The sequence below is a fragment of the Priceomyces carsonii genome (assembly GCF_900007245.1).
Source record: "Priceomyces carsonii strain CBS4050 genome assembly, scaffold: Debaryomyces_carsonii_scaffold_4, whole genome shotgun sequence".
In the NCBI taxonomy this organism is placed as follows: Eukaryota; Fungi; Ascomycota; class Pichiomycetes; order Serinales; family Debaryomycetaceae; genus Priceomyces; species Priceomyces carsonii.
In genome coordinates, this window is record NW_026946677.1 from 758,865 (window position 1) to 785,568 (window position 26,704).

The following is a 26,704-nucleotide window of genomic DNA, read 5'->3' on the forward strand; positions in this document are numbered from 1 at the left end:
ATAGCGCTAGTAAAGAAGACATAAGGATCGTGGTGATGTCTTTAGTTCATTTGGCTAACTTCTGTTGTCATATAAAGAATTGTATTAATGTGCATATCGCAACTACATCAGTTCCTTTCAGCAGATTGCATTTACAGATAGCACTTAGTCTTTATAGGGAAGGATTCATATCTCTGGTTCAAAAAGGATCTACCTCGGGCCCAGATTTGCATCCCGTTGATGTTACACCTGATAACATATCTACTCGTCGTTTGTGGTTGGGTTTGAAATACCGTAATAATCTGCCTGTAATTAGGGACTTTTCTTTAGTCTCAAAGCCAGGGAGAAAAGTCAATCTAACTGGTACTGAGGTGAAGGCATTAGCATCTGGACTTCCTGTAAGATTCATCAAACCGCTACAGCCTGCAGAGTGCATATTTATGAGGACGAAGAGTAAGGAAATCTTGGAAGTTCAAGAAGCAGCTAAAAGAGATTTAGAGGGTATGGTCCTATGCCGTATAAAATAATGACGGAACTTTATTTACATATTTAATCTATTACTTTGCCACATTTCACTTGTATATATCAAATAATTGAATATATCTTTTATTATTAATTGTATGGCCAATGAATGATATCAGCTGCCTATTTTATTACAAGGCTACTTTTTGACCATGAAAACTGCTATTCCAATCAGTCATATCAACCTGCCAGCTCTTCCAGAACATCAAGTTCTCTCTGAAATCACCTGAAGTGACATAGGTATCGAAACTTTGGGATGTTAATGCGTACTTGTTTTCCTTTATAGGAAGAACATCGGGCTTACTCTTGACACCAACTGACAGCACAGCAGATGGAAACAGGGTTTTATCACCGGTCTTCAATTTTGCCAACGTTTCCTCCAACTCTGCAATTCTATCATCAAGGTCCATCTTGTTTAACTTGAGATCTGTATTCTCGTCCCGGAGTTTCTTGATAGTATGTTTCTGCTGTATGATTGTCATGCTCAATTCATCAATTTGTTTTGTATAGTCACTATTAGAATCCACCATATCTGCCCCATCTCCACTTTTCTTGTCTATTGTCTTCTCGACCATCTTCAAAGTTTGTTTTATTTTCTTCTTTTTTAATGCATTAAACCTCTTACGAGCAGCTTCCAACTTCACTTCATTCGATAAATCATTTACTTCAATGTCAATGGTATCATCGTTGTTTGTCATTTCAGCTATCATTCCTCTTTTAGTCAATAAAACATGTGTAAGCACCTGTTTCTGAAATTGATTGAATGTGCTGAACTGCATACTTGATCACGAGGGCGGATGCTCCCCCATTTTTGTTGTCTTCGGACTGCCCCGTACACAGAACATGAGAAAACCCTAAACCCCTTAAATGATGCTAACTCCATGTGAAGTGGGAACGAACGAGAGTGGTGCTTGCGGCCTGGATTAGAAGTGTACATTCCGTCGATAAAAGGTGGGGCAGTAGACTACTAAAGAAACAAATCATAGCTGAAAATTATACTTCTAGAGATCTTTTGAACCTCTACCTCATCATCTCTAGATCATACTATTTTCATAATTTGACGTAGCTATCTAAGTCAATGCAGTATGTCAGAGAATTTGTAGGGCATTATATCTGGAGTTAGTTAACAATGCCTTCCGTTACAAAAAGAGTTCTTCCTAGGACCCCACATTTCTCGCGCATTCTGACGAACTATCAACTCCGACCGTGTAGATAAAACTGATTTTTCCCGGGTTTCTTAAGAAGTTGAATGCATTGCGGTTTCTTGCTTTGTATCCATGGTGTAATTCAGTAATTGCTCAAAACGGCGTTAAGGGTGACCACCATTTGCAGCCCCACAACGGGTGCAAAAGCACGATGGCTATGTAACGCCCACTTTAGAAAAATGAGAGAACAAACAAGTGGGTCAAATAGAAGAGGCATACTCTCGGAGAACTGAAAGGCTTGCTCTTTTGCGGAGAAAGACCAGTTTTAAAATCTAGATAAAATCTGGGGTATTTCTTCATTATCTTGACATAAATTCTACTTTAATCCAAAGAGACAGTTTCATAGATTGATCTCGTCGACTATCAAATTCTTGATTCGATTATTGCTATTAAAAATTGATCACAATGTCTTCATCTTCTTCAATTGACAAAGCAACGGAGGGCCAAGTTCTGAGGGTCCACACAACAGGAGATGGTAATGAGTTTGTTATTCTCGGAAATAAGAAATACTATAAACATGAATTGATGCAAGCTTTTGGAGGAACATTTAACCCAGACAGGTATGCAACCTATCCAGTTCATCAATTTGGTAATGCTTCAGCCTTGGGGCTCTGTGCATTTTCATTGACCACCTTTGTATTGGGTCTCTTTTACTCAGGAGCAATGGGAATCAAGGTACCTAATGTTGTAATATCACTTGCCTTTTTCTACGGAGGTGCAGTCATAATGGTAGCTGGAATTTTTGAAATGATTATTGGCAACACCTTTGCAGGTACCGCCTTCACTAGTTACGGTCCATTTTGGTTGTCTTTTGGAACCATCTACGTGAAAAGCTTTGGAATATCTGATGCATATGCTGATGCACCGGAACAACTTTCGAATGGAATAGGTTTCTTTCTAATTGGATGGATTATCTTCACATTTTTGTTGTTGCTATGCACTTTGAAGTCTACGGTGATGTTTGTCCTCCTTTTTGTGGTTTTAGAAATAACTTTCATTCTTCTTGCAGCAGCAAACTTTACAGGTAGCGCTCTGGTGACAAAGGCAGGTGGTATCTTTGCCGTCATTACGGCGTTGGTAGCCTGGTACAATGCCTTTGCTGGTGTGGCCACTAAGCATAACTCTTATTTAAGGGCCAGAACTATTCTTTTGCCAATCATTGGCTCTAGCGAATAAATCAATAATTTTTAGTAGTGTGTCTCTTTGTCAATTCATTTCGAGAGATGAGTTGTTATAATATAATATTTGTGAATCTGTCGTCGTAGAAGGAGAATTCGTAGTAAAGTATGGAGCCGTTAAAATCCTCTCGCATGAATTCTGCAAAACTACCAGTAATAGTTGCAGCTTTAGGCCTCGCATATGACGGTGTGCGAATCGTATGCAGACACCCTTCTCCTGTTATTGGAGGGGTCCCGACATCATGTCTGAATTAACAAAACCTACAAAATGCCTTGCATTTCTAAGTCTCTGAAGCCAATTACCCAAGAACTGAAATGCTTACGCGTAACGTAGGGGCCACAACGGTGGAAATGGACAATAGAGATTTTCAAGCCGCATCCTTACTGAAATTAAAATTATGGTTGGTCGGAAGTGAATAGAGTGCGACCAAAAACGAGGGACAGCATTTGGTCTGACAGTCAACTTGAAGTAAGCATAGGTGACAAACCGGGAATCTATTGACCGGTAATGAAACCACCAGGGTGCTATCCGTAAAGGAAGTTTTTTTTTACATACCCATCACCTAAAAAATGAGGTGCCCTTTACGGTAGTGGTACTTACATATCCTTGCTTCTTTTCAAGTTTCTGGGCACTTTAGAAGGCACTAACACTAGTGAAAAAATTGGGCAAAAAATTAGTCCTTATAAGCATCAGTGAACTTCTTGAAGAGGACTTCATTTCTCATTCACTAGGTATTCAAAGGAATTGAAACTATAAAATATGAGTGGTATCTTTACGGAAGTTTTGTTAAGTGCAAGAGATACTTGTGAAGCAGATAATGAATATGACGGCCAAAATTGGGGAGCAAGAATTTCAGCCGTTTTTGTCATCTTGGTAACATCTGCTATCGGTGCTTTCCTCCCTATTTTATCTTCCCGGTACTCCTTCATCCGTATGCCTTCTTGGTGCTTTTTCATTGCTAAGTACTTTGGTTCAGGGGTTATTGTTGCGACTGCATTCATTCATTTGTTAGAGCCTGCTTCTGACAGTTTGGGCGAAGAATGTTTAGGATCAGGCTGGACAAATTATCCTTGGGCATTTGGCATCGCACTCATTACGCTTTTCATGTTGTTCTTCTTTGAGATTTGTGCATATCAGTTTGTTGAATTAAGGGTTCAAGGAATTCAATCGGAAAATTCCCATTCACATTTTGGAGATGCAAATCTTTACGTCAAAAAGGAGGAACTTGAATTAGAAAACAAGGAAGATGATGAGATATGCAACGATGAAGTCAGGACCGATGGTTCTATAAATCTTTATCCTAAACATTTTCAACATGCTGCTGAGCATCAAGATCCTGAGGCTGTTAACACCCCCGTTAATATTAAAGATAGAGAGCAATATTATGGCCAATTGCTATCTGTTTTTGTATTAGAGTTCGGTGTGATATTTCATTCTGTTTTTGTTGGTCTCTCTTTATCTGTAGCTGGGCCTGAGTTTAAATCATTATATATCGTTTTGGTATTTCATCAAATGTTCGAGGGTCTTGGTCTTGGAACAAGGATCGCAACGGCACCGTGGCCCAAGAGCAAAAGATTTACTCCATGGTTATTGGCTGCTGGATATTCTGTCTGTACCCCAATTGCAATTGCAATCGGTCTTGGTGTAAGACAATCATATGCTCCTGGATCAAGAACAGCATTGATTACAAATGGTATTTTCGACTCTATATCTGCGGGTATCTTATTCTATACTGGTATTGTTGAATTAATGGCTCACGAATTTTTGTACTCGGGTGAGTTCAAGGGCAAAGGTGGCTTTAAGAAGATGCTTTTGGCGTATGTCGTTCTTTGCTTTGGAGCTGGCCTTATGGCATTATTAGGTAGATGGGCTTAAGTTGTTTCAAATTTAATTGCCATGTAAAATTATTATCTTAATCTTATAATAATTTTGATTTCTTTAGAGTAATAGACAGTAAACTTAATACTTTGAGTAACTTTAATTAACAAAAGAAGCTAGTGGTTTGAGAGGTATCCGTGCTCCTATTCTATTCAAGATGTCGTAGTAGATACGACATTTTAACGGACGACATTAGATTGTCGAGTTTAACCCCATGCTCAATACCAGAATAGTAGGCAACATTATAAATACTAATTATATCGGGTCTCCACAAGACAATTTTACAGAGATTAATCTTAGAGGAGCTAAAATTTTCTGCAGTAATGAATGATGCTATGGATGTGGGACCATCGTCTGCGACACCCAATGATTACATTCTAAGTTTATCCCTGGAGCAGATTGAGCATGATCAAAAGATCGGAGTAAGAGCCATTAGATTATTCCTTCAGAGTAAAACCTCATATGATGTCTTGCCCGTGAGTTATCGTTTGATTGTATTGGATACTTCACTTTTGGTGAAGAAATCATTAAATATTTTACTTCAAAACAATATTGTTAGTGCTCCTTTATGGAACAACAAAACATCAAGATTTGCTGGATTATTGACTTCAAGTGACTTTATTAACGTAATTCAATATTACTTTCAATTTCCGGAAAAATTTGATTTGGTAGACCAGCTTACATTAGATGGTCTTCGGGATATCGAAAAGGCTATCGGGGCCGATCAAATTGAAACAGTTTCAATCCACCCTTTTAAATCATTGTACGAAGCGTGTGTCATGATGCTGGAGTCAAGAGCTAGAAGAATTCCTTTGATAGATCAGGATGAAAAAACTAAAAGAGAAATTGTAGTTAGTGTTTTGACACAATACAGAATTTTAAAGTTCGTTGCTTTGAATTGCAAAGAAACAAAGATGCTTTTAAAACCCATCAAAGATTTGCCACATTTGGGAACAGTGAGAGATATTTCAACTTGTACTATGAGCACTCCTGTTATTGAAGTTATTCATTTGCTTGCGGAGAAGTCTGTTTCTTCGATCCCCATAGTCGACGAACAGGGCAAACTTATTAACGTCTACGAAGCTGTTGATGTTTTAGCATTGGTTAAGGGTGGGATGTATACAGATTTGGACTTAAGCGTGGGAGATGCGCTTTTGAGAAGACCTGACGATTTTGAAGGTGTACATACTTGTACCCTCAACGATAGATTAAGCACAATAATGGATACAATCAGGAAGTCCAGATTACACAGATTATTTGTCGTCGACGGAGAAGGCAAACTTGTGTCCGTTGTGACATTAAGAGACATTCTAACTTATCTCTTGTTCGCTGAAGATTAGCGATTTCAGAGCCTTAATTCATAATGCATCATGACTATATATTTTTTGCGCTTATATGTTCATTTCTGACTCTCTAAAGTGATACTATATACTAATTATCGTCCAAGCGTTGTAGTCATTATATATTTGACTTTCAAAGCATTAGATATATAGTTATGCATACTTCGTATATTTTATCTGTTTTTGGAACCGTTTAAATTTAAGTATCACTTTGTCGAGATTTACTTACTAATTGATTCCCAGCCACCTATTCACCCAAACAAATACCCCTAAAAAGCTCCTTCAGTGTTCCAAAGAAAGTTTAGATTAGAGTATCTCTTTTCTCTTTCACACATTGCTTCAATTTCTTATCATTCAGCAATTTAAAGGGAAGAATTCATGAACAATTTACTGCTTATAAATGACTACAGCATTAATACCAGACAAAAAACGACCACCTGGCACCCGAGAAACGGATCATATGTTAGCAGAGGGAGATGTCACGAGCTTTGACTATGCTTTTCAGCAGAAAGTTTATATCCCACAAGTTACTTTAAGGGGTACGTTAGCTGGCTTGCTAATTGGATCAGTGGTCTTGATATCGAATTTTCAATTCGGCCTCCAAACAGGCTGGGTATCGATGATGTCTTTACCATCGGCTCTTTTAGGATTTGCCATATTCAAGTATAGTTCTTTTGGTAAGGATTTCACCGATGTTGAAAATGTATACGTTCAAAGTATTGCAGTCGCCGTTGGCACTGGTCCCCTTGCATACGGTTTAATTGGAATTGTGCCTGCAATCGAAAAGTTTTTGACTAAGGATGAGAGTGGGTTACACGAGAAGATAAAATTCAGTCTCAGTGAGTTGATCATCTGGTCTTTTGGCTTAGCCTTCTTTGGTGTTTTCTTTGCAGTTCCCTTGAGAGAACAGGTGATTGTTAGAGAGAAATTGCCTTTTCCATCTGGAAGTGCAACGGCCACTTTAATATCAGTGTTGTATGGCACTGAAAACAGGCTTGAAGAAGGTGAACTTGAAGCTGAAAATTTTGTAAACAGAAAGATCCGTTCAAGGGACGCTGAGATGAGCGAATCAACTTCACCAGTTCGTGATCAGGAGGAAGTTGAAAACCAGAAGAAATTTATCTCAAATCTAAAGACAATGAAAATTACATTCATGGTGTCAGCAGCATATACTGTGATATCATATTTTGTTCCCATCTTAAAGGCTCTTCCCATATTCGGTTCAAACTTATCAAATAATTACAAATGGAATTTCCAACCGTCTCCCGCATATATTGGACAAGGTATAATAATGGGATTGCCGACTGTTTCCTATATGCTTTTCGGCGCTATCTTAGGCTGGGCTGTATTGGCTCCTCTCGCAAAGTATAAAGGTTGGGCTCCGGGTGATATAGATGATTGGGTTGATGGCGGCCAGGGCTGGATATTGTGGTTGAGTTTGAGTGTTATGATAAGTGATTCTTTAGTCTCTTTTGCTGTAGTATCATTCAAATCATTTAAAAGCGTCATTACATCATTAAAGCAACGCCATCAGATTCGTATAGTTACACAGTCATCAAATCGCATTATGAATCAAGATGAGAATCTAGAGGAAGAGCAAGAAGTAAGAAATGATCAAAAACAAGAGTTCAAGGATGTCCCTGCTAGCCAATTAGTCGGTTTAAAAACGACAGTCATAGGCCTTATATTATCTTCGGCGATTTGTGTCTTTACTATTAAAGGGGTGTTTGGTTCCATAGTTCCTGTTTACGCCACTATTATTGCTATATTTTTAGCTCTACTTTTCTCAATACTTGGAGTGAGAGCGCTTGGAGAAACTGACTTGAACCCAGTGAGCGGAATTGGAAAGCTTTCTCAGTTGATTTTTGCTGCTGTAATTCCCTCAAACCATCCTTCAAAAATCTTGATTAATGTAATCGCTGGGGGTATAGCAGAAGCAGGAGCTCAGCAAGCAGGAGATTTGATGCAAGACTTGAAAACTGGACATTTACTCGGTGCTTCTCCAAAGGCACTTTTCACTGGTCAACTCATTGGAACATTGTATTCAGTTGTACTAAGTTCAGTGATGTACAAGATTTATAACATGGTTTATGAAATCCCATCGGATAGCTTTAGAATACCTACCGCAATTATATGGATCGATTGTTCTAGACTAGTGACTGGTGAGGGGCTACCTCCAAAGTCTTTTGAATTTTCAGTTTTGTTTGGTATTATATTTGGTTCAATTTCATTAATTAAAAATGTTGTACCGAGATCACATATTTATTACAAATATTTAGTTTATCTTCCCAATGGTGTTGCTGTTGGAATTGGTATCTACAACTCCCCTAATTTTACATTAGCAAGATTCCTCGGAGGGTTAATCGCATTCTGGTTCCTCAATTATGGGATCAAGAGTGGAAAGGATAATAAAATAGGTATGGTTATATTCAGTAGTGGGTTGGTTTTGGGCGAGGGTCTCCTCAGCGGATTCACTATGCTTTTGACCAGTTTGGGCGTGAAGCACTTTTAGTTTTTTTGCTTGATCAATGTCTCTTTATTTAGGTAAATTGGTTTATTTATAGAGGTGAAATCAGCCTTAGAATTATGTGGAACAGCCTAAGAAATCCTACTGTAGTTTTAATGAAGATATACCGAAAAGAAAGAAGCGGAATAAGATTGATTAGCGTTTAACATTCTAGCCTAACTTATATTATTAAACTACTTGAAGTTTTAATGAATATTATTCCTCTCCTTATCAGCCCCTATTCTTTGGTTAATCAAAAAGATGGCTGTCTGTATCGAACTTAATGATCCCGTCAAGGTGAGCTTCCTAATATTTGTCAAGCCTCTTCCACCAACCATAATAGATTGGTTTTTGTCAGGTTCAATTTTGACATAAGTACAACCACTATTTTCCCTAATATGCTTTATATTGTTTCCTCCTTTTCCAATGACAGAGCCAATGCTTGAGTTAGCGACAAATATATCTTCGTTAAATTTATCTGGGTTTGGCCCTACTTGAACAGGGGGGCTTGTGATTACATCGCCAATCATTGTATTACCATGCTCGTCAGTATATTGAGTCTGTGGAGGTACATTGAGACTCGTAGTAGCACTCACAGGGCTAGCATATTGTTGTTGAGGGTGTGCTGATGGTTGAAACATCATTTGAAAATTATAAGGTTGCTTTTGTTGCTGTGCATAGGGACTACTAGAGGTATTATCTTTCACGCCTTGCATAAGTAATGGATTTGTAGAGTTACCGCCCATTAACATCATGTTGGAATTTGATGGCATCATAGACATGTTCATCATGTTAGTACTTAAATTTGTATGATGGTAGTTTGCAGGGTTATAGTATACAATTTTATTTTTCTTTAAACAGTCTTTATGCTCTATCATCACTTGAGAAATATAATAAACAGCAATATGAATAGCATCACCTACACCCGTAATTGAAAGAATTCTATCAGTAGAGTAAGGAAGTGGTTGTTCGGCAGCTTTTAATTTTGCAGCTGAATTTTCTTCAATCTCTCTAAATTTGCTACCTTGCTTTCCGATAATGAAGCCAACCATTGGGTGTGGAACCAAGACTTTAAGGTTGTATTGTTTGCTTAACATGGAAGCTGGTTCGTCTTCAGGCTCCTCTAAAATCGTACGTGCGATTAATCCAAAGGCTCTTGCCACATTCTCGGCTGCTCCTCTTACCAGAACGATTCTTTCTGGAACATTTTTCAAATTTTCACTTACATTAATCCTGACATTAGCCTTATCTCTGATGTGATTTATTTTCTCTCCTTTCTTGCCGACAATACAGCTAGCTTCTTTCACAGGACAATACATACGAAACTGTACATAAGTAGGGTCACTCTCCTTCTCTCTGTGATTGGAGGTCGCTTTTGAAAATTGGTCATCATCCCCATCGTTATAATCTTGGTCGTATTGCCCATCATTAAAGTAAGTATCATCTTTGCCGGCTTCTGGAACTTGTTCTTGCAAGTCGCTATCATTTTTCGGTTGATAAGTTTCTTGCAAGTCAGGTATTACTTCTTGTGTTTCCTTTACCTCATTCTGAAGATCTTGGGATTGAATTTTCGGTTCTTCTGTGCCATGACTCTGTGTTTCACTTTGTACGTTTTCTTGTTCCTCTGAGCTCTCTTCTTCGTGAGCGCCATCAGTTAAATCTATCGATCCATTGGCACTTCCTATAATTGGCGCTGTCTGAGCTTCTTCTTCTTGTTTTTCACTTATTGCGAGCTGCTCGCTATCCAACGCAACTCTCTTGTTAAGTTGGTCATCCGATGTCGACTCCAAATCTTCATTCTTACGTTTCAAAATGTTGCTATTCGTCGACATCTTTGGCAATTTATTGATATCTTAGTCTTTCACTCTATCAATTTCCTTGATTGATCTTCTTCTTCACTTTACAAAGAAATCAAGAAATAGCTGCACAGTTCAAAATTCTTATAATTAGTCTATAAATTTGAATAATCAAACACTCTATGCACATTATTTGAGAATTTATTAGAAGAAATTTTCATGGTCAAAAAGAGGTTTTGTGTCACTTTTCCTTATGGTGATAACCCACCATCAATACACTTTAACTATATATATATATGTCCCTATAGAAGAAAAGAGAGGATATTATTATTGAATTTGTTGTTGTTGTAGCTTCCAACGTCTTTGGCGATCTTCATCTTTAGCTTTTTGATAATGTACATCTCTTTTGTCCTGTAACCTGCCCAAGAAATCCTGTTTGTCTAAGTATCCGGCCTTATTTCCTATGGAAAGTTCATCCTTTATTTTCTTCCTATCAACGAAGCTTGCCCAATCAAGACGTGACTTTTCCAAAGTAGATAACTTCTGTTTCTTATTATTTTGGGTAGATAAAAATTTATCAATCAAGGATGGTCGTTTAAGCTTAATCTTGAGCTCTACCGGCTCGTCTGATTCAGATCCTGGTATACACCTCATGATAGAGACAGATGACCGTTTCACAGCGAGATTGTTACGTGATCCATTGGTTAAAACATTTGTAGAATTTAGATAGGCCTTTGCCTCCGCAGAGTTCGCGTCTACGAGCTTAGACTCAGTAATAAGCTTTCCAGCAAACAGATACGACGACTCTATTCTTATTTTATTCTCATCTCCTAGTGGTTTCTTTTGCTCCTCATTGCTCTCATTTACTAACGATGGTGATTCGGATGACTGCTCTGAATCAGAATGCAGTATGGCTTTTTTCCAGCCACTAACATCTCTCGAAGATGTTGAACTTTTCATGTCATTAAACATAGCGTCTAAATCTAAACCACTATCCGTGGCCTTTACTAAACCTGACTCCGTTCGTATTATACCTCGTTTGAAATCCTTGGCTAACTCATCCTCTTGAATTCTTTGACTCCTAGTTTTCACTTGAGTAATTGAAGTTTCAATATTTGAATAGTCTGGAACTGATTCTTTGTCCATGTCGTCATCGTCGTCGCTTTCTTGCTCATCACCTTCTAGTCTTACTTTGTTTGGATCATAGTCATCATCTTCTTCTTCATCATAATCTTCGTTGTTTTTTTCTTTATCATCAAGGTCGTCATTTGGTTCTACCCTCAAAGAGGCACCCTTTTCTTGAGGCGTATCTTCGAATTTTACCTTAGCCATCAACAAACGTGTGATCGATGCTTATCCTCTTTCTCAGCAGGTTATATATAACTTGAAACGTATGAATGGGACATTTTGGCTATCAAGGAACGACATTAAAATAAAACGACATTAATCTATTCACGAAATTGTGGAGGCAAATACACTCTTTAGAAGAACGATATTGGTCCTGCTAATTGCTTGAGTTAAACCCAGTTTTAAAGCTTATATACAACCATGTCAAGTAACACTTTGCTTGCAGATTCTGAGGCTCCAATTGTTTTATTGAGCGCTAAAAGGCACTTTGAACAATTGCCCACACAAGATGCCAAGTTATATGCTCATTATCTTTCGAGAGCTTCTCATTGGGGAACAAGAGTAGTATTAAGATCTGTATCGAAGGAAAGCGAAGACATATATGACTTAATTTTGAATATTCATGCGGCGTTGGGTGAACCTACATGTCAAGAAGAGTACGTACAAGCGTTATCTGGCAGATTTGATAACGAAGAGGCAATCCGTCAATACTTGGAATACGCTTCACAATTTTTATCAAATTTAGGTAATTTTAAATCCTTTGGTGATAAAAAGTTTATCCCCAGACTAAGTTCTGATGAATTTGAACAATTCGTGAGAGCAGTGCCTAGTGGAAAGGTTATTCAACTTTATAAGAGAATCGAAGGTCCGTTGTACGATACAACAGTTCAATTATTGGGATGGCCAGAAAGTGGACATGTCTCAAGTTACTATATTGGTGATAATATAATTACGAAAGAGGAGGTTGACGAAGTTAATAGCGCATTGGCCAATAAAGGTATTATGCCAGAAAATACTAGAGTGGAGAAGGTTTCTGGAACAAAATTCGTTGTTCATGTCGCCAGTTCGAGAACAGATAATAAAACAGGCTATTATCCAGATGAACCAATAAAATTTCTGAATGGCAAAGAATTGAAGTTCAAATTTGGTGATCACCACAAAGAATTTAAAGAAATAGTTGAAAATTTGAAAAAGGCAAAAGAATATGCTGCAAACGATACAGAGAGGAATCTTGTCAGGTATTATATTGAAGCATTTGAGACTGGTTCAATGAATGCGCACAAAAAGTCTCAAATTGAATGGGTGAAAGACATGGGTCCACAAGTTGAGTCCAATATAGGATTCATAGAGACTTATAGAGACCCTTCTGGTGTCCGTGGGGAATGGGAAGGTTTGGTCGCCATGGTAAACCAAGATAGAACTGCGAAGTTTTCTACATTAGTTAAGAATGCTACGGAATTAATCTCCTATTTACCTTGGGATAAAGTTTACGAAAAGGACACATTCACTCCACCAGATTTCACCTCTTTGGAAGTTTTAACCTTTGCGGGATCTGGAATACCTGCCGGTATCAATATCCCAAATTATGATGATGTTCGGTTAAATTATGGTTTTAAGAATGTCTCGTTAGGAAATGTTTTATCAGCAAACCCTAAGAAACCTAGAAAGGAAGAAGTCATAACTTTTATATCTAAATCTTTACAGGATCCTTTTCGTAAATGGAGAGATGATGCATTTGAAGTTCAAGTTGGATTACATGAATTATTGGGCCATGGTTCAGGTAAATTGTTACAAGAGACCTCACCAGGCCATTTCAATTTTGACAAAGATATATTAGATTCTAAAACTTACTACAAGCCGACTGATACTTGGTCATCTTTATTCGGAACAACTTCTGGTTCCTTTGAAGAATGTCGTGCAGAACTCGTTGCTTTATATCTTATCTTAAAGTACCCCTTAAAAGTCTTACCTATTTTTGGGATTATAGCAACTGACTCCCAGGAACAGATTATGAAAATTGGAACTGTTCTTATGTGTCGCGCTGGACTTTTAAGCTTGGAATTTTGGGACCCGTCCTCTAGAAAATGGGGACAACCTCACATGCAAGCTCGATTCAGTATCTTGAAATGCTTAATAAGCGCTGGTGTATGTTCATTTTCTTATAGAGATGAAAAGGACTACGAGGACTTGGAGATAGCTTTTGACTTCAGCAAACTCCAAACTGCTGCTGTTGATGCACTCGGGGATTATTTGAATAAACTTCATGTTTATAAATCAACTGCAAATGTAAAGGAGGGTGTAGCCTTTTATAATGATGCTACGAATGTTACAGATGAGTATAGTCGTTTCAGGGAGGTAGTGCTTAAGAAAAAGCTACCTAGAAAGCAATTGATACAAGCTAATACCCATCTTAGTGGCGGTAACGCAGTCGAGATCCACGAGTATGATGAAAGTGAAGTTGGTATGATTGAAAGCTATTTCAACAGAGGAGTCTGAAGAATTCCTTAACCTAATCATATATAGAAACTTAGAAAGTAGTTATCTTAGTATTAGGTATTTGCTATCTACATTTTTGTATTGCAGTTTACATCCTTGATAGTGCATCTTACTTGCACGTGAAGATCGTCAAGAAACTTATTTCACTTTAATGAACAATACGATTCTATAGTTGATATTTAGAGCACCATAATTGACTTAAGGTATTGGACTCTACGCCGTGTAATAGATATAGTGGATTAATAATCTATGTTGCTTTCAAATCTGAAAGCCCGGTTGAGCTTTGTTCAAATTGGTGTCAATATTGGACATGCTCGGAGCTTTCCCGGTTCGTCAATCAATCAGAGTGTTATATTTCATAGGTATTTAAACTTACGAGATAAGAACTTGTATCGAAGGGGTTTGAACACATATTCCAGAAATGGCTATATCTATTCAAAGTATAGTTTGACTTGTCAAGTTCGCCGCTTGACAAATTCTTCTAGATTTATGAAAATTCACTCAAATTCTGTGGACAATATCAAAGACAAAGACACTCTCAAAAATAGCATTCAAGAACGATTAAAAGATCCAAATTCCTTACAAGATCATTTGCAAGTAACACAGGAGAGGAAGAGGGAGATCAGAAAGAGAGATCAACAAGCTCTAGCCAAGAATAAGAAAAGCTTTAGAGAGAATCTTCGGACTATCGTAAGAATTCTAAAGTTAGGAAGGCCCGATCTCAAACTTTTTCTTTATGCTTTGGCCTTTATATTTTTTGCAGTTTTATATCCTACGACTTCAGTCAAGCTAGTTGGTGCTGCTATAGATGCATTTAATGGTCATGAAACAGATGCCGACGGAACTCTTTTGATATGGGGCTACAAGTACTCGACAGTATTTGCTGTCATGGTTCCATTTATGTGTGTGAGTGCGGTATGTTTCTGGGCCAGAATTTGGGTTTTGAAAGTGCTTGGTGAAAGATTAGTTGCAAGGTTAAGACTCAGGGTCATGAAACATTTATTGAGGCATGATTCAAGGTTTTATGATCAAGAAAAGTATAAAGTCGGAGACTTGATTTCAAGATTATCCAGTGATGCTTATGTTGTGTCGAGATCAATTACGAATAATTTACCAGATGGTTTGAAAAATTTGTTGTTTGGTATCATAAGCTCATATATGATGTTTTCTATTAACCCAATGTTATTCGGTGTAATGTTATTAATTTCTCCTCCGATTACTTTCGGTTCTGTTTGGTATGGTGAAAAGATTCGAGCTTTATCAACCAAGTTGCAGAATGCCACTGCTGGTTTAACGAAAGTCAGTGAGGAAACCCTCAACTCAGTTAAGTTAATCCAAGCATTCACTGGCGAACAGAAGGAATTAAGAAAGTACTCCAACCGTTTGAGAAACGTGGTTAATGTTGCAAGGCAAGAAGCACTCGCTCAATCGAATTACCTGGTTTCAATCTATAGTTTATACCATACTGGTTATTTGTCATGTATAGCAATTGGTGTCTATTTGATTTTACATGGACAAATGACAACTGGTGATGTGGTTGCATTTACAATGTATTCAGAATTATTCAATCTGGCTCTTTACAGTTTAACAACTACTTATATGGAATTAATGAAGGGATCTGGTGCAGGTGTAAAGTTGTTCGATTTGATTGACCATGGCGATTCTGTCGAACCTGTGAAGGGTAAAAGGGTACCTCCTCTGCTAGGTAATGGGATTGAGTTCAAAGATGTGGTTTTCAGTTACCCCACACGCCCATACGATAAGATTTTCGACGGCTGTAGCTTTAAAGTGCCACCTTCTTCTAATACCTGCTTCGTTGCTCCTTCCGGATGCGGAAAATCAACGATAGCTTCCTTATTATTGCGGTTTTATAATATTAATTCCGGAGAGATACTTATTGGTGGACAGAATGTCAATGATTTCCAAATACGTGATTTGAGAAGATCCGTAATAGGAATTGTTCAACAAGAACCTATTCTTTTATCAGGAAGTATCTTGGAGAATATCGTGTATGGCTTGACACCATCCCAGGTTAGACTGTTAACAATGGACGACATTATGAATGTGGCCAGAGAAGCCAATTGTCATGATTTCATCATGTCATTTCCAGATCAGTATGATACTATTATAGGATCTCGAGGCGCATCTCTTTCAGGTGGCCAAAAACAAAGAATTGCAATCGCAAGAGCTTTAATTAAAAAACCTTCTATTTTAATTTTAGACGAGGCTACTTCTGCTTTAGACTCCCAGCTGGAAAAATTAATTAATGAAACGTTAAAGCGTCTAACATCGGGTGGTAGCATGACAATTATCGCTATCGCTCACAGATTATCGACGATCTCCAAATCTGAATTCGTCATAGTCTTAGGTAAGAAAGGAAAGGTCGTCGAACAAGGAAGGTTTGTGGAATTATTTAGTAATCCAGGATCAGAATTATCGAAATTGTTGGATGAATCGGCACAATCATCAGAAAATAATACAACACCTGAAGAAGACGGTGAAAAGGAAAGACTAGAAGAAAAGGTTAAAACCATAGAGAATCGTCAAAAAGAAGAGGATGAAATAGAAAGAGTCAGATCTTTAATGGACAACTTATCATTGGAGTCAAAAAGGGTCCTTATAGATCAATTATCGCAAAGACTTGAAGAGTCTGAAAGAGAGGACATTTTGGAAGAACCTGAGCCTATCCCGGAAACTGCTCCGGAAGACGTTGACGAAACCACAGAGCGACCACAAGCTCGTTCTTCATGATAAACTATATAATCTTGTAAATACGTCCTTTGGTACGATCCTTCCTACCTCATCATTACATTCTAAGACACAATTTATTTATTGTTTTATTTATTCATTTATGTATTTATTTATCAGTTGCCCTTTTTGTCGAATAGGATCCGTTTAACTACCCTAGATATTGACTTTGATGATCACAATAAGTTGAGATTGCTCTATCATTCGGTCGTTTTCTTCTTTAGAGAAATTTATTGCCATCACTAAGTATCTGTTTGCTCAATTAGGCCTTGTTCAAAGGAACTGCTTCGGTTGCTTCACCATTTTCGAACTTAGCTACTTTAGCTTCACAGGTTCCTCTTTTTTCAGCAGCTGCCTTGAATTCCGGCTTTAAAGCTGACCTTAATGCCTTAGCAGAAAGAGCCAAGGCCTTGTTTAATGAAATACCAGCTTGTTTGTAGGCAGACATAATGATTATAACTTCTTGCTCTAATACTATAAAAATTATTAAGTTCGTAAATCATATATAAGTCGATGTCGGGCAATTGAAACCTTCAGTTGATTGGAGAAAGGTCGTGGTACTGATATTTACACATTTTAAATTCTAGGGTATATTACAGCATTAACGTTAACAAAGAGCTCACCTGATCTTATGTACAGATAATCTTATGATCTTTTAGAGCTCAACCAATTGATAAAATCATAAAGGAAAGTCGGTTGAATCTTGGCTTTGCTGTTTAGAGCCCACTTTTTCATAAATATGCAATAGATATCAACGATTTGGTCGAGGTATAACGGATCAAGACTTACCAAATTCTTTGATACTATGATACAAGCTTGACTACTTGCTGCATTAAGGGACTGATTTGATGCTTTAGATGAGACTAATTCTGACTGAATCCATTCAACCAATTCAAGCAAGCTTGTTTGAAAAGAGTTTTGTTCAGCTGCGCTATTAAAATGAGCATCTGTGATTTTGGTTTTACTTATCCTGGTTTTCAAAAGCTTGTGTGCTTTTGCGCCAATATTCTTGTCTAAAGTTAGGCGGATACAGACAAGTAATGGTTTTATCATTGTCAAATTGAGATGAGAGTTGGGTGCCAGTTTCACGAATATTTCTAGCAAATCCAATACTCTATTTTTAAATAAAATGACTTGTTCTTTTGCTTCTACTGCCTCTGCTTTTTTTTGGTTTCCTGATGTTATCTGAGAGAGAGCATCTTGCCTCTCCTTAAATATCTTGGATAGCTGCTCGTCCATTGCCATCATATCATCATCATCCATGTCGGACTCTTCTCCTGATTCTTCATCCAGAGAGCTTAATTCATCAAACTTGACTTCTCCAGAGTGTTCAGGAATTCCTAGAGCCTTTGCTAATTTCAAATTGGTCTCCTTTTCAATCACATTTACTTCGCTGGCATCTTCAGCATCGGCGGTATCTTCATCGCTGTCATCAGAGAGATCATCATTCGATTCAGAGTCATCGTCACCCGAATCTCTTTGAGAAGCACTTTGAGAGTCATCATCAACATCATCATCCTCTTCGAGCTTGTCGTTTTCGTTTCCTTCTTCGGTGAAATTATCCTCTGTATCAAACAAAGCCTTAAGCCCGTCCAAATTTTCTCTTGCTGTCAAAACATCGTATAACAATTGAAGACCTTTCTCTGATATCTGCAATTTCCCATTTTCATCTGGAGTACAAAGGAAAGTTTCCCAAATAGTAAACGAAAGCTTCTTCAAAAGATTGGATTTCTTAGATACAAATGACAATATAATTTCAACAAGCACAATAGATGAGTCGATATTTTCCTCATCTTCACCAACAGTGAAAAGGCTCTCAAAACAAAGCTTCACTTCCTCTAAAACCAGAATAGCTTCTTCATCGCCCATGTAAAAAAGTAATAAAACCATCGAAAATAAAATTTCGAAGCAATAAAGCTGGTTTATTCTGGTTGAATTTTTGGTGGACTTTCGTAAGTCTAGAATAGAGTCCAATAATTTGAGTGTTTCATCTTTGACCATTTGTAATTCATCATCAAAAGTCAAGACACTCTCATATTTCTCAGAACCTTCCAACTTACTGATACAAGAAATGCAGTAATAAGGCCAGGATGTTTTTTTGTGCTGGGTGTTGATAATTTCGGCTAAGCATGAGTTTATCTTTTCCTGTGCAAAGCTCTGAAAATTCAAAGAAACCCTGCTGTTGGATCTCTTCTTGAAAAAGGATAATTTAATCAATAATTTTAAGACGTCTTCAAAATAACCGGTGCAATCGAAATCACTTTTAGAAATTGAAGACTTTATACTTCTCGTAAGTAGTAAGACTTTGTCTAAGAACCATTTAAGTCTATGGTCATTTGCTTTCTTTGCAAGTGGCTCCTCGTCAACTGAAGAATCATCTGACAGGTCGGACAAAGCGTTATATATTTCTTTAAACAATATATCTTTGATCTGCAATAAAGCAAATGAATACTCAGTCCCATTTACCTTATCTAAATCCTGTTGGCCGAGAATAGTTATCAAACTGTCCACTGTTTTTGTCTTGGTAACGAAATCAAAATTCCAGCAACCACCTTTTGATTCGTCTAACAAACATGATAAAATGGAAGGTGCTTTTAGAAATTCCTTTCTAGCCCTTCCAGTCATATTGTTCAAGACGCCATTAGCGGTTTTATACAAAAATCTTGATGATTGGGACACTTGATTGATTAAACATCTCATTAGGTTAGGAGAGAATAAATATGATATGTCTTCTGAAGGAACAGCATTCAAGAACCTATTGAATATAACAAATCCCCAATACTTGCGTTCGTGAGAAGATTTCTCTGAAAAGAATGTTTCATCAATCACAACCTTCCAGAATTCCTTTAAAGAAATGTGGGTTACAGTTGGTTTGTGTTTTTTAGACCCCACTGAAGACGAAGATTTACGTTTCTTGTTCTTCTTCTCTATACTTAACTCTTCTTTATCTCCATCAGGGTTCATGAATCTTTCAAGTATAATATCCCATACGAATGATACTCTCGGAGACCAATTCCCTTTTTGCTTCGAAAGATTTACTTGCCTTTCACTATCCATTCCTTCTTCCACGGTAGTTTCTTTCAAGACTTTGGCCAATAAGTTTAAGTTGCCTCTAGATAAAGGATCCCAATTTTTCCATGTCTCATTGGAATAGCTGATCTTCTTTGATGCAATGTCTCTTATATCTTTTGGAATAGACAAAAATACTGCAACACCCTCTGTCGTTAAGCTCAATCCTTCGTTATTAGTTTTCTCTAAGATTTCAAAGCATATGTGATCAACGGATTCCAGGCTTGTATTCAATAAAAGAGATATGAATTGACATAAAGTAAACATTGCAGGTTCTCTCAACCACGTTTTGGCAACGGAAAGCGATATCAAGGCATCAACAAACTTCGATAAATCGCCTTTTGAGACTAAAGACTCATCAAATAGAACTTTAGAATTAAGCAATGCTTGCAAACCAAAGAGTCTGCCAAATAAGACGGCCCTTTCTTCTTTTCCTTTCATATTAGACTTAACTTCACTTGCTGCTAATACAAGCTCTAGATACTGAAGCATCGAGAGTTCATAGTCTTTTCTGTATAAAAGTTCTCTAACTAGCTCTGTAAGTGCCATTGAAAACCCATACCGTGCACTCTGCCTCGTTGTGGTCAATCCTTTGATCAATCTATTCAAAGCATAGTCCCACTCGGTCGATTGATTAACCTCGATGAGCAGAGATAACAACGCTGAAGCAGCTTCTATTCTCTCATCGTTAACCTCAGAGGCTAATCGATAGTAATGATCTTTCAACGACGACATAGTTAGACCCTCTAGCACTGTTAAAGGGATCTTAATCTATTTAAAGAAAAAATTGAAAAAAATTTCGTGAAAATTTTATATTCTTTAACATCTGCTCAGTATCTACATTGCAATTCTTCTCAGTTATGACAAAAAAGTTGAATCATTGTCTTATATAAATATACTTAGAAGTTACCCGTAACCCATGCAATCACAACTGGTTATTAGTTGGACAATAAAAAGAGAGAAAATTAAAAAAAAAATAAAGAGAAAGTGTTCTTCACTTCCTATTCGAACCCATGTTGAAATGAACCCTTTAAAGTAATGTAGTATCAAACACGGATCAGGATTTTGTAAACATATCTAAGAAGAATAAGTCTGCTTAGGGAAAGGGAATGTAGGACCGTCTTCTTGTATTGACAAAGCAGCAGCCCATTGGCCCACACTTACAGCTTCAGGAATAGAGCTTCCTTTCACTAACGAGGCAATGAAACCAGCTGCAAACGCATCACCGGCACCATTGGTATCTTTGAGCTTTTCTGGAGCTAATTCCTTCACTTTATATTCATGTACTTCAAAGTCTTTAGACGTCTCATTGTAAGTAACGGTAACAGTTGGGAGAGTACCTTGAGTAAAGATGACAGTTCTCGATCTCTTTTTATTAACCTTAGGTAACTTGGCGATTTCTTTAGCAATAGCTACCACATCATCTGACTTATCTTTCAAATCGTGGGATTCAGCATAAGCAGCAGCCTCCGACTCGTTGGCGATGACAAAATCAACATAAGGGAGAGAAGCATCAAGAGGGTCCTTGAAGAATTGAGCAATGAATGGAGCAGAAATGTTCAATGCAAAGACTTTGTTATGTTCAGCTGCATGCTTTCCTAACTTTGCAATAGCTTCTGGACTAACAGTCAAATGATAACCTCCAATGTAGAAGAATTTTGCATTTTCGACAAGCTTCCAGTTTTCTGGTTTGTCTAAATGCGCAGCTTTGAAATGGTTTGCAGCTCCCAAATCAGTTACCAAGGATCTGTGAGGCCCATTGAGTAATACAGCACATTTTCCGGTAGAAACATCATCGAGAACTTGGTACTCAGTTCTCAAACCATATTGCTTGTTAGCTTCAATTAACTTGTCAGCATAGACATCTTTTCCAACTGCACCAAAATAGACTACAGAGTGAGGTGGCAAGATGTACTGTGCACCCCTTGCCGTGTTCTGAGCTGCTCCTCCTGCTACAATGTGCAAGTTTGGCTTTTTAAGAACCTCTTCGTAGATTGGGAAGTGTTTTTCTTCTGCTAAGATCGCATCGTTCTCTTTAAGATCGTACTTCTTCAAGTAAGCTGCATCTGCTTCGGTTTGTAAATCCAATAACGGATTACCTAAACATACTAATGGATAACTCATAACTGATACTGTTAGTTGAACTTATGTTTCTTTCTCCAGTGGTTGGACACGTTGAATATTGTGAAAGCCTGTGAAAAATTTCGAATTGAGCTTTAAGCACTACCGTTCGTATCTCTAATCGATTTTGGACTCTTAAGATCGGATCGGTCAAACTATTCAAACATTCATTTGAATTCCCATTGGCAAGCCATTCGGGAATACCATTGATGGAGTAATTACAAAGCGATAATGTTGAACTCAATACTTCCAGTCTTTGAAGAAGATATATTCTTGAAATTGCGGCCGTTTCCAGCTGAACCAACAAACTTGTACGCCAAACATTGGCATGAGGTGTTGGGTTCATTTCTTTTTTACTTCTTGATCAACAAGCTATCACCGTTGTTTTCTAAGCGTTATCTTGGAAGGCTGTATACTGACTTGTCCGTGAAAACCAGAATCAACTTTGATATTCATGTTGTGGGCATGGTGCAATGCTTAATTTCAATAGCCATTCTCTTACCAATGTGGAACCACAAAAATTGGAGCAATCGGGTTGATGATGTTCACAGCTCTATCTTTGGGTACACCCCGTATGGTGGTTTTGTTTCTTCGATGACGGTTGGCTACTTTGCGTGGGATTTGATGGTCTGCGTCCAGTATTTCCGGCTTTTCGGCATTGGATTTTTACTTCACGCATTTGCAGCTCTTTACGTTTTCATCTGTGCTTTAAGGCCATATAGCATGCCTTGGGCTCCAGCGTTTTTGCTTTTTGAGTTGAGTAGTCCGTTTGTCAATATTAATTGGTTCGCATCCAGGTTACCTCAGGGCACTTTCAGTGAAAAGACCATTTTAATTAACGGTCTTTTATTGCTTTTCACTTTTTTCTCTGTTAGAATTGCATGGGGGTTCTATGCTGTTTCATTGATAGCCTATGATATGTTCCGTGTTAGATCTGAAGCTCCCATTTTCCTTCCGCTTTCCATCTTGGGGCTCAATCTTGTGTTGGACGTATTGAACGTATACTGGTTTTCGAAGATGTTACGTATTGCTTACAAAAAGCTCACTGGAACAGACTCTACAAAGAAGCTTACAAATGACGCTACTGAGAAAGTTCAATAGCTTTATTATAAGAATATAGATTACTTAAGTATTTATCCTTGTAAAGTAGTGCGCGTGCGAACTTTTGATGATCTGGCGACATTTACAGACGGAAGTCAAACTCACAGAGAATGGAGTCGCTCTTCAGAAAAGGAGTCTTAGAAACAAATTTTTTAATCGTGATAGTAATCAACAAGAGCCAAAAGACTTGTTTGACTTACTTCATTAGTACCTAAACATACCTTATACCTACGCTGCTTTGAGATTTCAGATTCAAAATAGCGGTTTTATTGCACTAGCATAAACAGGGATAGATAGAATCATTTTATAATAGTTTAACGCGGACACAAGGGTATCTACTCATTTGTTGCCACCATTATTATTTACCTTCGTGAATTATCGTATAGTTTAAGGGTTTAGACATATAACTACTGAGCTACATTCTACTTGCTACCATGAATAACGAATACGACTACTTATTCAAACTATTGTTGATTGGAGACTCAGGTGTCGGTAAATCATGCTTGTTGTTGAGATTCGCTGATGACACGTATACTCCCGATTACATTTCAACCATTGGTGTGGATTTCAAGATCAGGACCATAGAGTTGGACGGTAAAACTATTAAGTTGCAGATTTGGGATACTGCTGGACAAGAAAGATTTAGAACTATCACGTCATCATATTACCGTGGTGCTCATGGTATTATCATTGTTTACGATGTCACAGATCAGGAATCCTTCAATAATGTTAAACAGTGGTTACAAGAAATTGATCGGTATGCAACTGGTGGCGTCATGAAGTTACTAGTTGGAAACAAGGCAGATTTATCTGACAAGAAAATTGTTGAATATACTGCTGCAAAGGAATTTGCTGATGCCTTAGACATCCCATTTTTAGAAACATCTGCTTTATCCTCGACGAATGTTGAACAAGCTTTTTACACGATGGCAAGGCAAATCAAGGCACAGATGACCAGTAACGCAGGTTCAGGTTCAGCAACCGGAGGTAATGCAAAGTCTAATGTTAACTTAAGGGGCCAGTCATTAACCTCTAACCAGTCTAACTCATGTTGCTAAATGATAAAAGATGTGATTTATAGCGATATTTCATAATCCTCTTGTTCCTTATTTTTTTTTTCAGCTGTACTTAAGCCACCACCTATGGCTCTTATCAGAAGTACCAAGTTTCTGTTGCAAGTCCATATATTTAATGTTATAAATCTTTGTTTGAGAGAAGACGTAGCTAATTGTTGAATATAAAAAGATATACTTGGCACGTAAAAAAACATCAACGTAAGATATATATGTAATATTGAACATACAAGTCATTGCTATTTCCTCTAACGAACCTACCCTTACCGATAAAATTCTCCCGCAACACCCATCTGTACTTATCTTCAATACCTCCATCAAATTCAAAGCTAGGATTACAGGTTACATACCCTTCTTCAAATGTTGAGGTCTTCGTCTTACCCAGCTGAACATTGACTGTAGGTTCATTATTATGGACAACACCAGGATACTTGATATAGACACCCTTACCGTTAGGCAATCTTCCGTAGCACCTACAATCTAGTAAGGTAACATCTCTATGCAAATCACTAGTCAAGTTATCATATCCAACCACTCTGGACACATCGAATTCCAAGCCCAATTCATTTTTAACTGTCTTGATTTCTCCATTAACAACTGTCGCTAAGGTCAACGCTTTACTTAACTCTGGATTAGAGAAAACTGGTTCTGGTTCCTTTAACTTGAAGTTCATCACAAAAACAGGGACCAACTTAGGTGTTTCTGGTTTGGAAGGAAAAACGGAGGGATCAATGTCTGTCATTGTGTTTAATTAATTGATAGTTGAATAATTCAAGGCTATAGTCTAGCTTTACATTAAGAAAGCTATCTAAGTTTGAGAAGCTCTATCCTGATCCAGTGCCTTCCAAATTGGGTAATCGACCATTTTTGCGTGGTGGCAATATTGTGCGATCCACTCTCATATCATCAGCGATTCTAATGTCTCTCTAGATATTAGTCGGCAAGAAAGTGTCAATCTATACAAAATAGTTGAAACAATGTCACAAGCGAAGGCGGACGTCGAAATGAAGAATGATGAAGTTCCAGGAACTGAAGTTGAAACCGAAAGTGAAACTGAAAAATTGGTAAATGAAATCGTTCAATCATTCACCCTATTGAATAAAGCGTCAGCCAATTATGATAATCGTTATATCTCCAAATTGTTCAGAGATTTGGGGCCCTTGAGGAGACGCTTAAGTGGTGATGCATTATATAAGGTGTTTAATAGAGTTTACCGTGAAGCTTTACCTGAAAGAAGTTACTTAGTCGAAAGTGTACAAACAGTTTCTAAAGTCGAAGAAGATGAGGCTATGGAAGTCGACAGTTCTGTCACTCTCAATGGGAATTCAGTCCTACCAGAAATTGATCTATACATTCATTTGCTTGTTCAGATTTACCTTTTAGATAATAAAAAATTATCCGACTTGGCCACATTCAACAAAAAGGTGATAAGTCTAGTGAAATCGTATAACAAAAGAACTTTGGATTTCATTCAAGCGAAGTTGTGGTTTTATGTAGCCAGGACAAGCGAATTGACCAATGATTTGCAATCCCTTCGTCCTGCTCTATATGATGCTTTAAGGACTGCTACTTTGCGACACGATACTGAAACTACTGCATCTATCATTACTTTGTTGCTGAGAAATTATTTATTGACTCACGATGTCAATCAGGCATCAAACTTGGTGGAAAAAGTAGAATTTCCTGAAAATGCAGGTAATGCGTTGGTAGCAAGGCATTATTACTATCTTGCTCGTATTAGTGCCATTCAATTGGACTATTCAACCGCTCATGAATATGTCATTGCAGCTATTAGAAAAGCACCTCAAACTCACTTGGCTAATGGATTCATTCAAAGTGCCACGAAATTGAGCATTATCATTGAATTATTGATGGGTGATATTCCTGAATTGAATACTTTCAAAACACAGGCTGGCAATTTCGAGCCTTATCTTTCTTTAACAAAAGCTGTGAGACAAGGTGATTTAAAGCTTTTTGTTGACACATTATCTAAATATGAGCCTTATTTCAAAAAGGACGACAATTATACCTTAGTGTTGAGATTGCGTCAAAATGTTATCAAAACAGGAATCCGAATCATTTCCTTAGCGTATTCCAAAATTTCTTTGAAGGATATTTGTATTAAGTTGCATTTGGATTCTGAAGAATCGACGGAGTATATAGTATCGAAATCAATTAGGGACGGGGTTATAGAAGCCAATTTGAATCATGAAAGAGGTTTTATGAAGTCCAAGGAATTACTTGACATCTATTCAACCAAACTTCCGCAGAATGAGCTCGATCAAAGAATCAGATTTTGCTTGGCTTTATACAACGATAGCGTTAAGTCCATGAGATATCCTAGTGAAGACAATAACAAGGAAGACTTAAATCAAAAGAGTCTCGAATCGAAGGAAGATGAGATAGATTTATTAAAAGCTATAGAGGATGGTGATTTAGATGATTTTATGGATTAGTTTATAGTTCATTCAAATGCATTAATGATACGATAGAGGTTATTTTGTAAATATGTAAAGTTAGTGTAGTTCTAATTTCAAATTTTGAGCTTTTTTGGTTATCTCTT

At 37.5% G+C, this 26,704-nt stretch overlaps 17 protein-coding genes across 17 annotated transcripts; 10 read left to right on the forward strand and 7 right to left on the reverse strand.

Moving 5' to 3' along the window:
• Positions 1-35: 35 nt before the first annotated feature.
• On the forward strand, positions 36-506 carry PRCAT00003895001 (mitochondrial 37S ribosomal protein uS8m; the record flags this gene model as incomplete). The annotated part of the gene is made up of 1 exon (XM_062953855.1): positions 36-506. The coding sequence occupies one exon, from the start codon at positions 36-38 to the stop codon at positions 504-506; it is 471 nt and encodes a 156-aa protein (XP_062810616.1).
• A 126-nt stretch (positions 507-632) lies between these two features.
• Positions 633-1,280, reverse strand: PRCAT00003896001 (uncharacterized protein; the record flags this gene model as incomplete). Its single annotated transcript, XM_062953856.1, has 1 exon — positions 633-1,280. The coding sequence occupies one exon, from the start codon at positions 1,278-1,280 to the stop codon at positions 633-635; it is 648 nt and encodes a 215-aa protein (XP_062810617.1).
• Positions 1,281-2,111: 831 nt separating this feature from the next.
• Positions 2,112-2,882, forward strand: PRCAT00003897001 (acetate uptake transporter family protein; the record flags this gene model as incomplete). Its single annotated transcript, XM_062953857.1, has 1 exon — positions 2,112-2,882. One exon carries the CDS (start codon positions 2,112-2,114, stop codon positions 2,880-2,882), a length of 771 nt encoding a protein of 256 aa, XP_062810618.1.
• A 762-nt stretch (positions 2,883-3,644) lies between these two features.
• Positions 3,645-4,760, forward strand: ZRT2 (low-affinity Zn(2+) transporter; the record flags this gene model as incomplete). Its single annotated transcript, XM_062953858.1, has 1 exon — positions 3,645-4,760. One exon carries the CDS (start codon positions 3,645-3,647, stop codon positions 4,758-4,760), a length of 1,116 nt encoding a protein of 371 aa, XP_062810619.1.
• Positions 4,761-5,086: 326 nt separating this feature from the next.
• On the forward strand, positions 5,087-6,103 carry SNF4 (AMP-activated serine/threonine-protein kinase regulatory subunit; the record flags this gene model as incomplete). The annotated part of the gene is made up of 1 exon (XM_062953859.1): positions 5,087-6,103. The coding sequence occupies one exon, from the start codon at positions 5,087-5,089 to the stop codon at positions 6,101-6,103; it is 1,017 nt and encodes a 338-aa protein (XP_062810620.1).
• Positions 6,104-6,503: 400 nt separating this feature from the next.
• On the forward strand, positions 6,504-8,615 carry OPT8 (Opt8p; the record flags this gene model as incomplete). The annotated part of the gene is made up of 1 exon (XM_062953860.1): positions 6,504-8,615. One exon carries the CDS (start codon positions 6,504-6,506, stop codon positions 8,613-8,615), a length of 2,112 nt encoding a protein of 703 aa, XP_062810621.1.
• A 200-nt stretch (positions 8,616-8,815) lies between these two features.
• On the reverse strand, positions 8,816-10,441 carry PBP2 (Pbp2p; the record flags this gene model as incomplete). The annotated part of the gene is made up of 1 exon (XM_062953861.1): positions 8,816-10,441. One exon carries the CDS (start codon positions 10,439-10,441, stop codon positions 8,816-8,818), a length of 1,626 nt encoding a protein of 541 aa, XP_062810622.1.
• A 291-nt stretch (positions 10,442-10,732) lies between these two features.
• On the reverse strand, positions 10,733-11,737 carry PRCAT00003902001 (uncharacterized protein; the record flags this gene model as incomplete). Its single annotated transcript, XM_062953862.1, has 1 exon — positions 10,733-11,737. One exon carries the CDS (start codon positions 11,735-11,737, stop codon positions 10,733-10,735), a length of 1,005 nt encoding a protein of 334 aa, XP_062810623.1.
• A 216-nt stretch (positions 11,738-11,953) lies between these two features.
• On the forward strand, positions 11,954-14,029 carry PRCAT00003903001 (dipeptidyl-peptidase III; the record flags this gene model as incomplete). Its single annotated transcript, XM_062953863.1, has 1 exon — positions 11,954-14,029. The coding sequence occupies one exon, from the start codon at positions 11,954-11,956 to the stop codon at positions 14,027-14,029; it is 2,076 nt and encodes a 691-aa protein (XP_062810624.1).
• A 249-nt stretch (positions 14,030-14,278) lies between these two features.
• On the forward strand, positions 14,279-16,780 carry MDL2 (Mdl2p; the record flags this gene model as incomplete). The annotated part of the gene is made up of 1 exon (XM_062953864.1): positions 14,279-16,780. The coding sequence occupies one exon, from the start codon at positions 14,279-14,281 to the stop codon at positions 16,778-16,780; it is 2,502 nt and encodes an 833-aa protein (XP_062810625.1).
• A 259-nt stretch (positions 16,781-17,039) lies between these two features.
• Positions 17,040-17,225, reverse strand: PRCAT00003905001 (uncharacterized protein; the record flags this gene model as incomplete). Its single annotated transcript, XM_062953866.1, has 1 exon — positions 17,040-17,225. One exon carries the CDS (start codon positions 17,223-17,225, stop codon positions 17,040-17,042), a length of 186 nt encoding a protein of 61 aa, XP_062810626.1.
• A 197-nt stretch (positions 17,226-17,422) lies between these two features.
• On the reverse strand, positions 17,423-20,581 carry POL5 (DNA-directed DNA polymerase; the record flags this gene model as incomplete). Its single annotated transcript, XM_062953867.1, has 1 exon — positions 17,423-20,581. The coding sequence occupies one exon, from the start codon at positions 20,579-20,581 to the stop codon at positions 17,423-17,425; it is 3,159 nt and encodes a 1,052-aa protein (XP_062810627.1).
• Positions 20,582-20,923: 342 nt separating this feature from the next.
• On the reverse strand, positions 20,924-21,970 carry ADO1 (adenosine kinase; the record flags this gene model as incomplete). The annotated part of the gene is made up of 1 exon (XM_062953868.1): positions 20,924-21,970. One exon carries the CDS (start codon positions 21,968-21,970, stop codon positions 20,924-20,926), a length of 1,047 nt encoding a protein of 348 aa, XP_062810628.1.
• A 228-nt stretch (positions 21,971-22,198) lies between these two features.
• Positions 22,199-23,068, forward strand: PRCAT00003908001 (uncharacterized protein; the record flags this gene model as incomplete). The annotated part of the gene is made up of 1 exon (XM_062953869.1): positions 22,199-23,068. One exon carries the CDS (start codon positions 22,199-22,201, stop codon positions 23,066-23,068), a length of 870 nt encoding a protein of 289 aa, XP_062810629.1.
• A 434-nt stretch (positions 23,069-23,502) lies between these two features.
• On the forward strand, positions 23,503-24,126 carry YPT1 (Rab family GTPase; the record flags this gene model as incomplete). The annotated part of the gene is made up of 1 exon (XM_062953870.1): positions 23,503-24,126. The coding sequence occupies one exon, from the start codon at positions 23,503-23,505 to the stop codon at positions 24,124-24,126; it is 624 nt and encodes a 207-aa protein (XP_062810630.1).
• A 211-nt stretch (positions 24,127-24,337) lies between these two features.
• Positions 24,338-24,883, reverse strand: PRCAT00003910001 (uncharacterized protein; the record flags this gene model as incomplete). The annotated part of the gene is made up of 1 exon (XM_062953871.1): positions 24,338-24,883. The coding sequence occupies one exon, from the start codon at positions 24,881-24,883 to the stop codon at positions 24,338-24,340; it is 546 nt and encodes a 181-aa protein (XP_062810631.1).
• A 235-nt stretch (positions 24,884-25,118) lies between these two features.
• On the forward strand, positions 25,119-26,597 carry RPN3 (proteasome regulatory particle lid subunit; the record flags this gene model as incomplete). The annotated part of the gene is made up of 1 exon (XM_062953872.1): positions 25,119-26,597. One exon carries the CDS (start codon positions 25,119-25,121, stop codon positions 26,595-26,597), a length of 1,479 nt encoding a protein of 492 aa, XP_062810632.1.
• Positions 26,598-26,704: the final 107 nt, after the last annotated feature.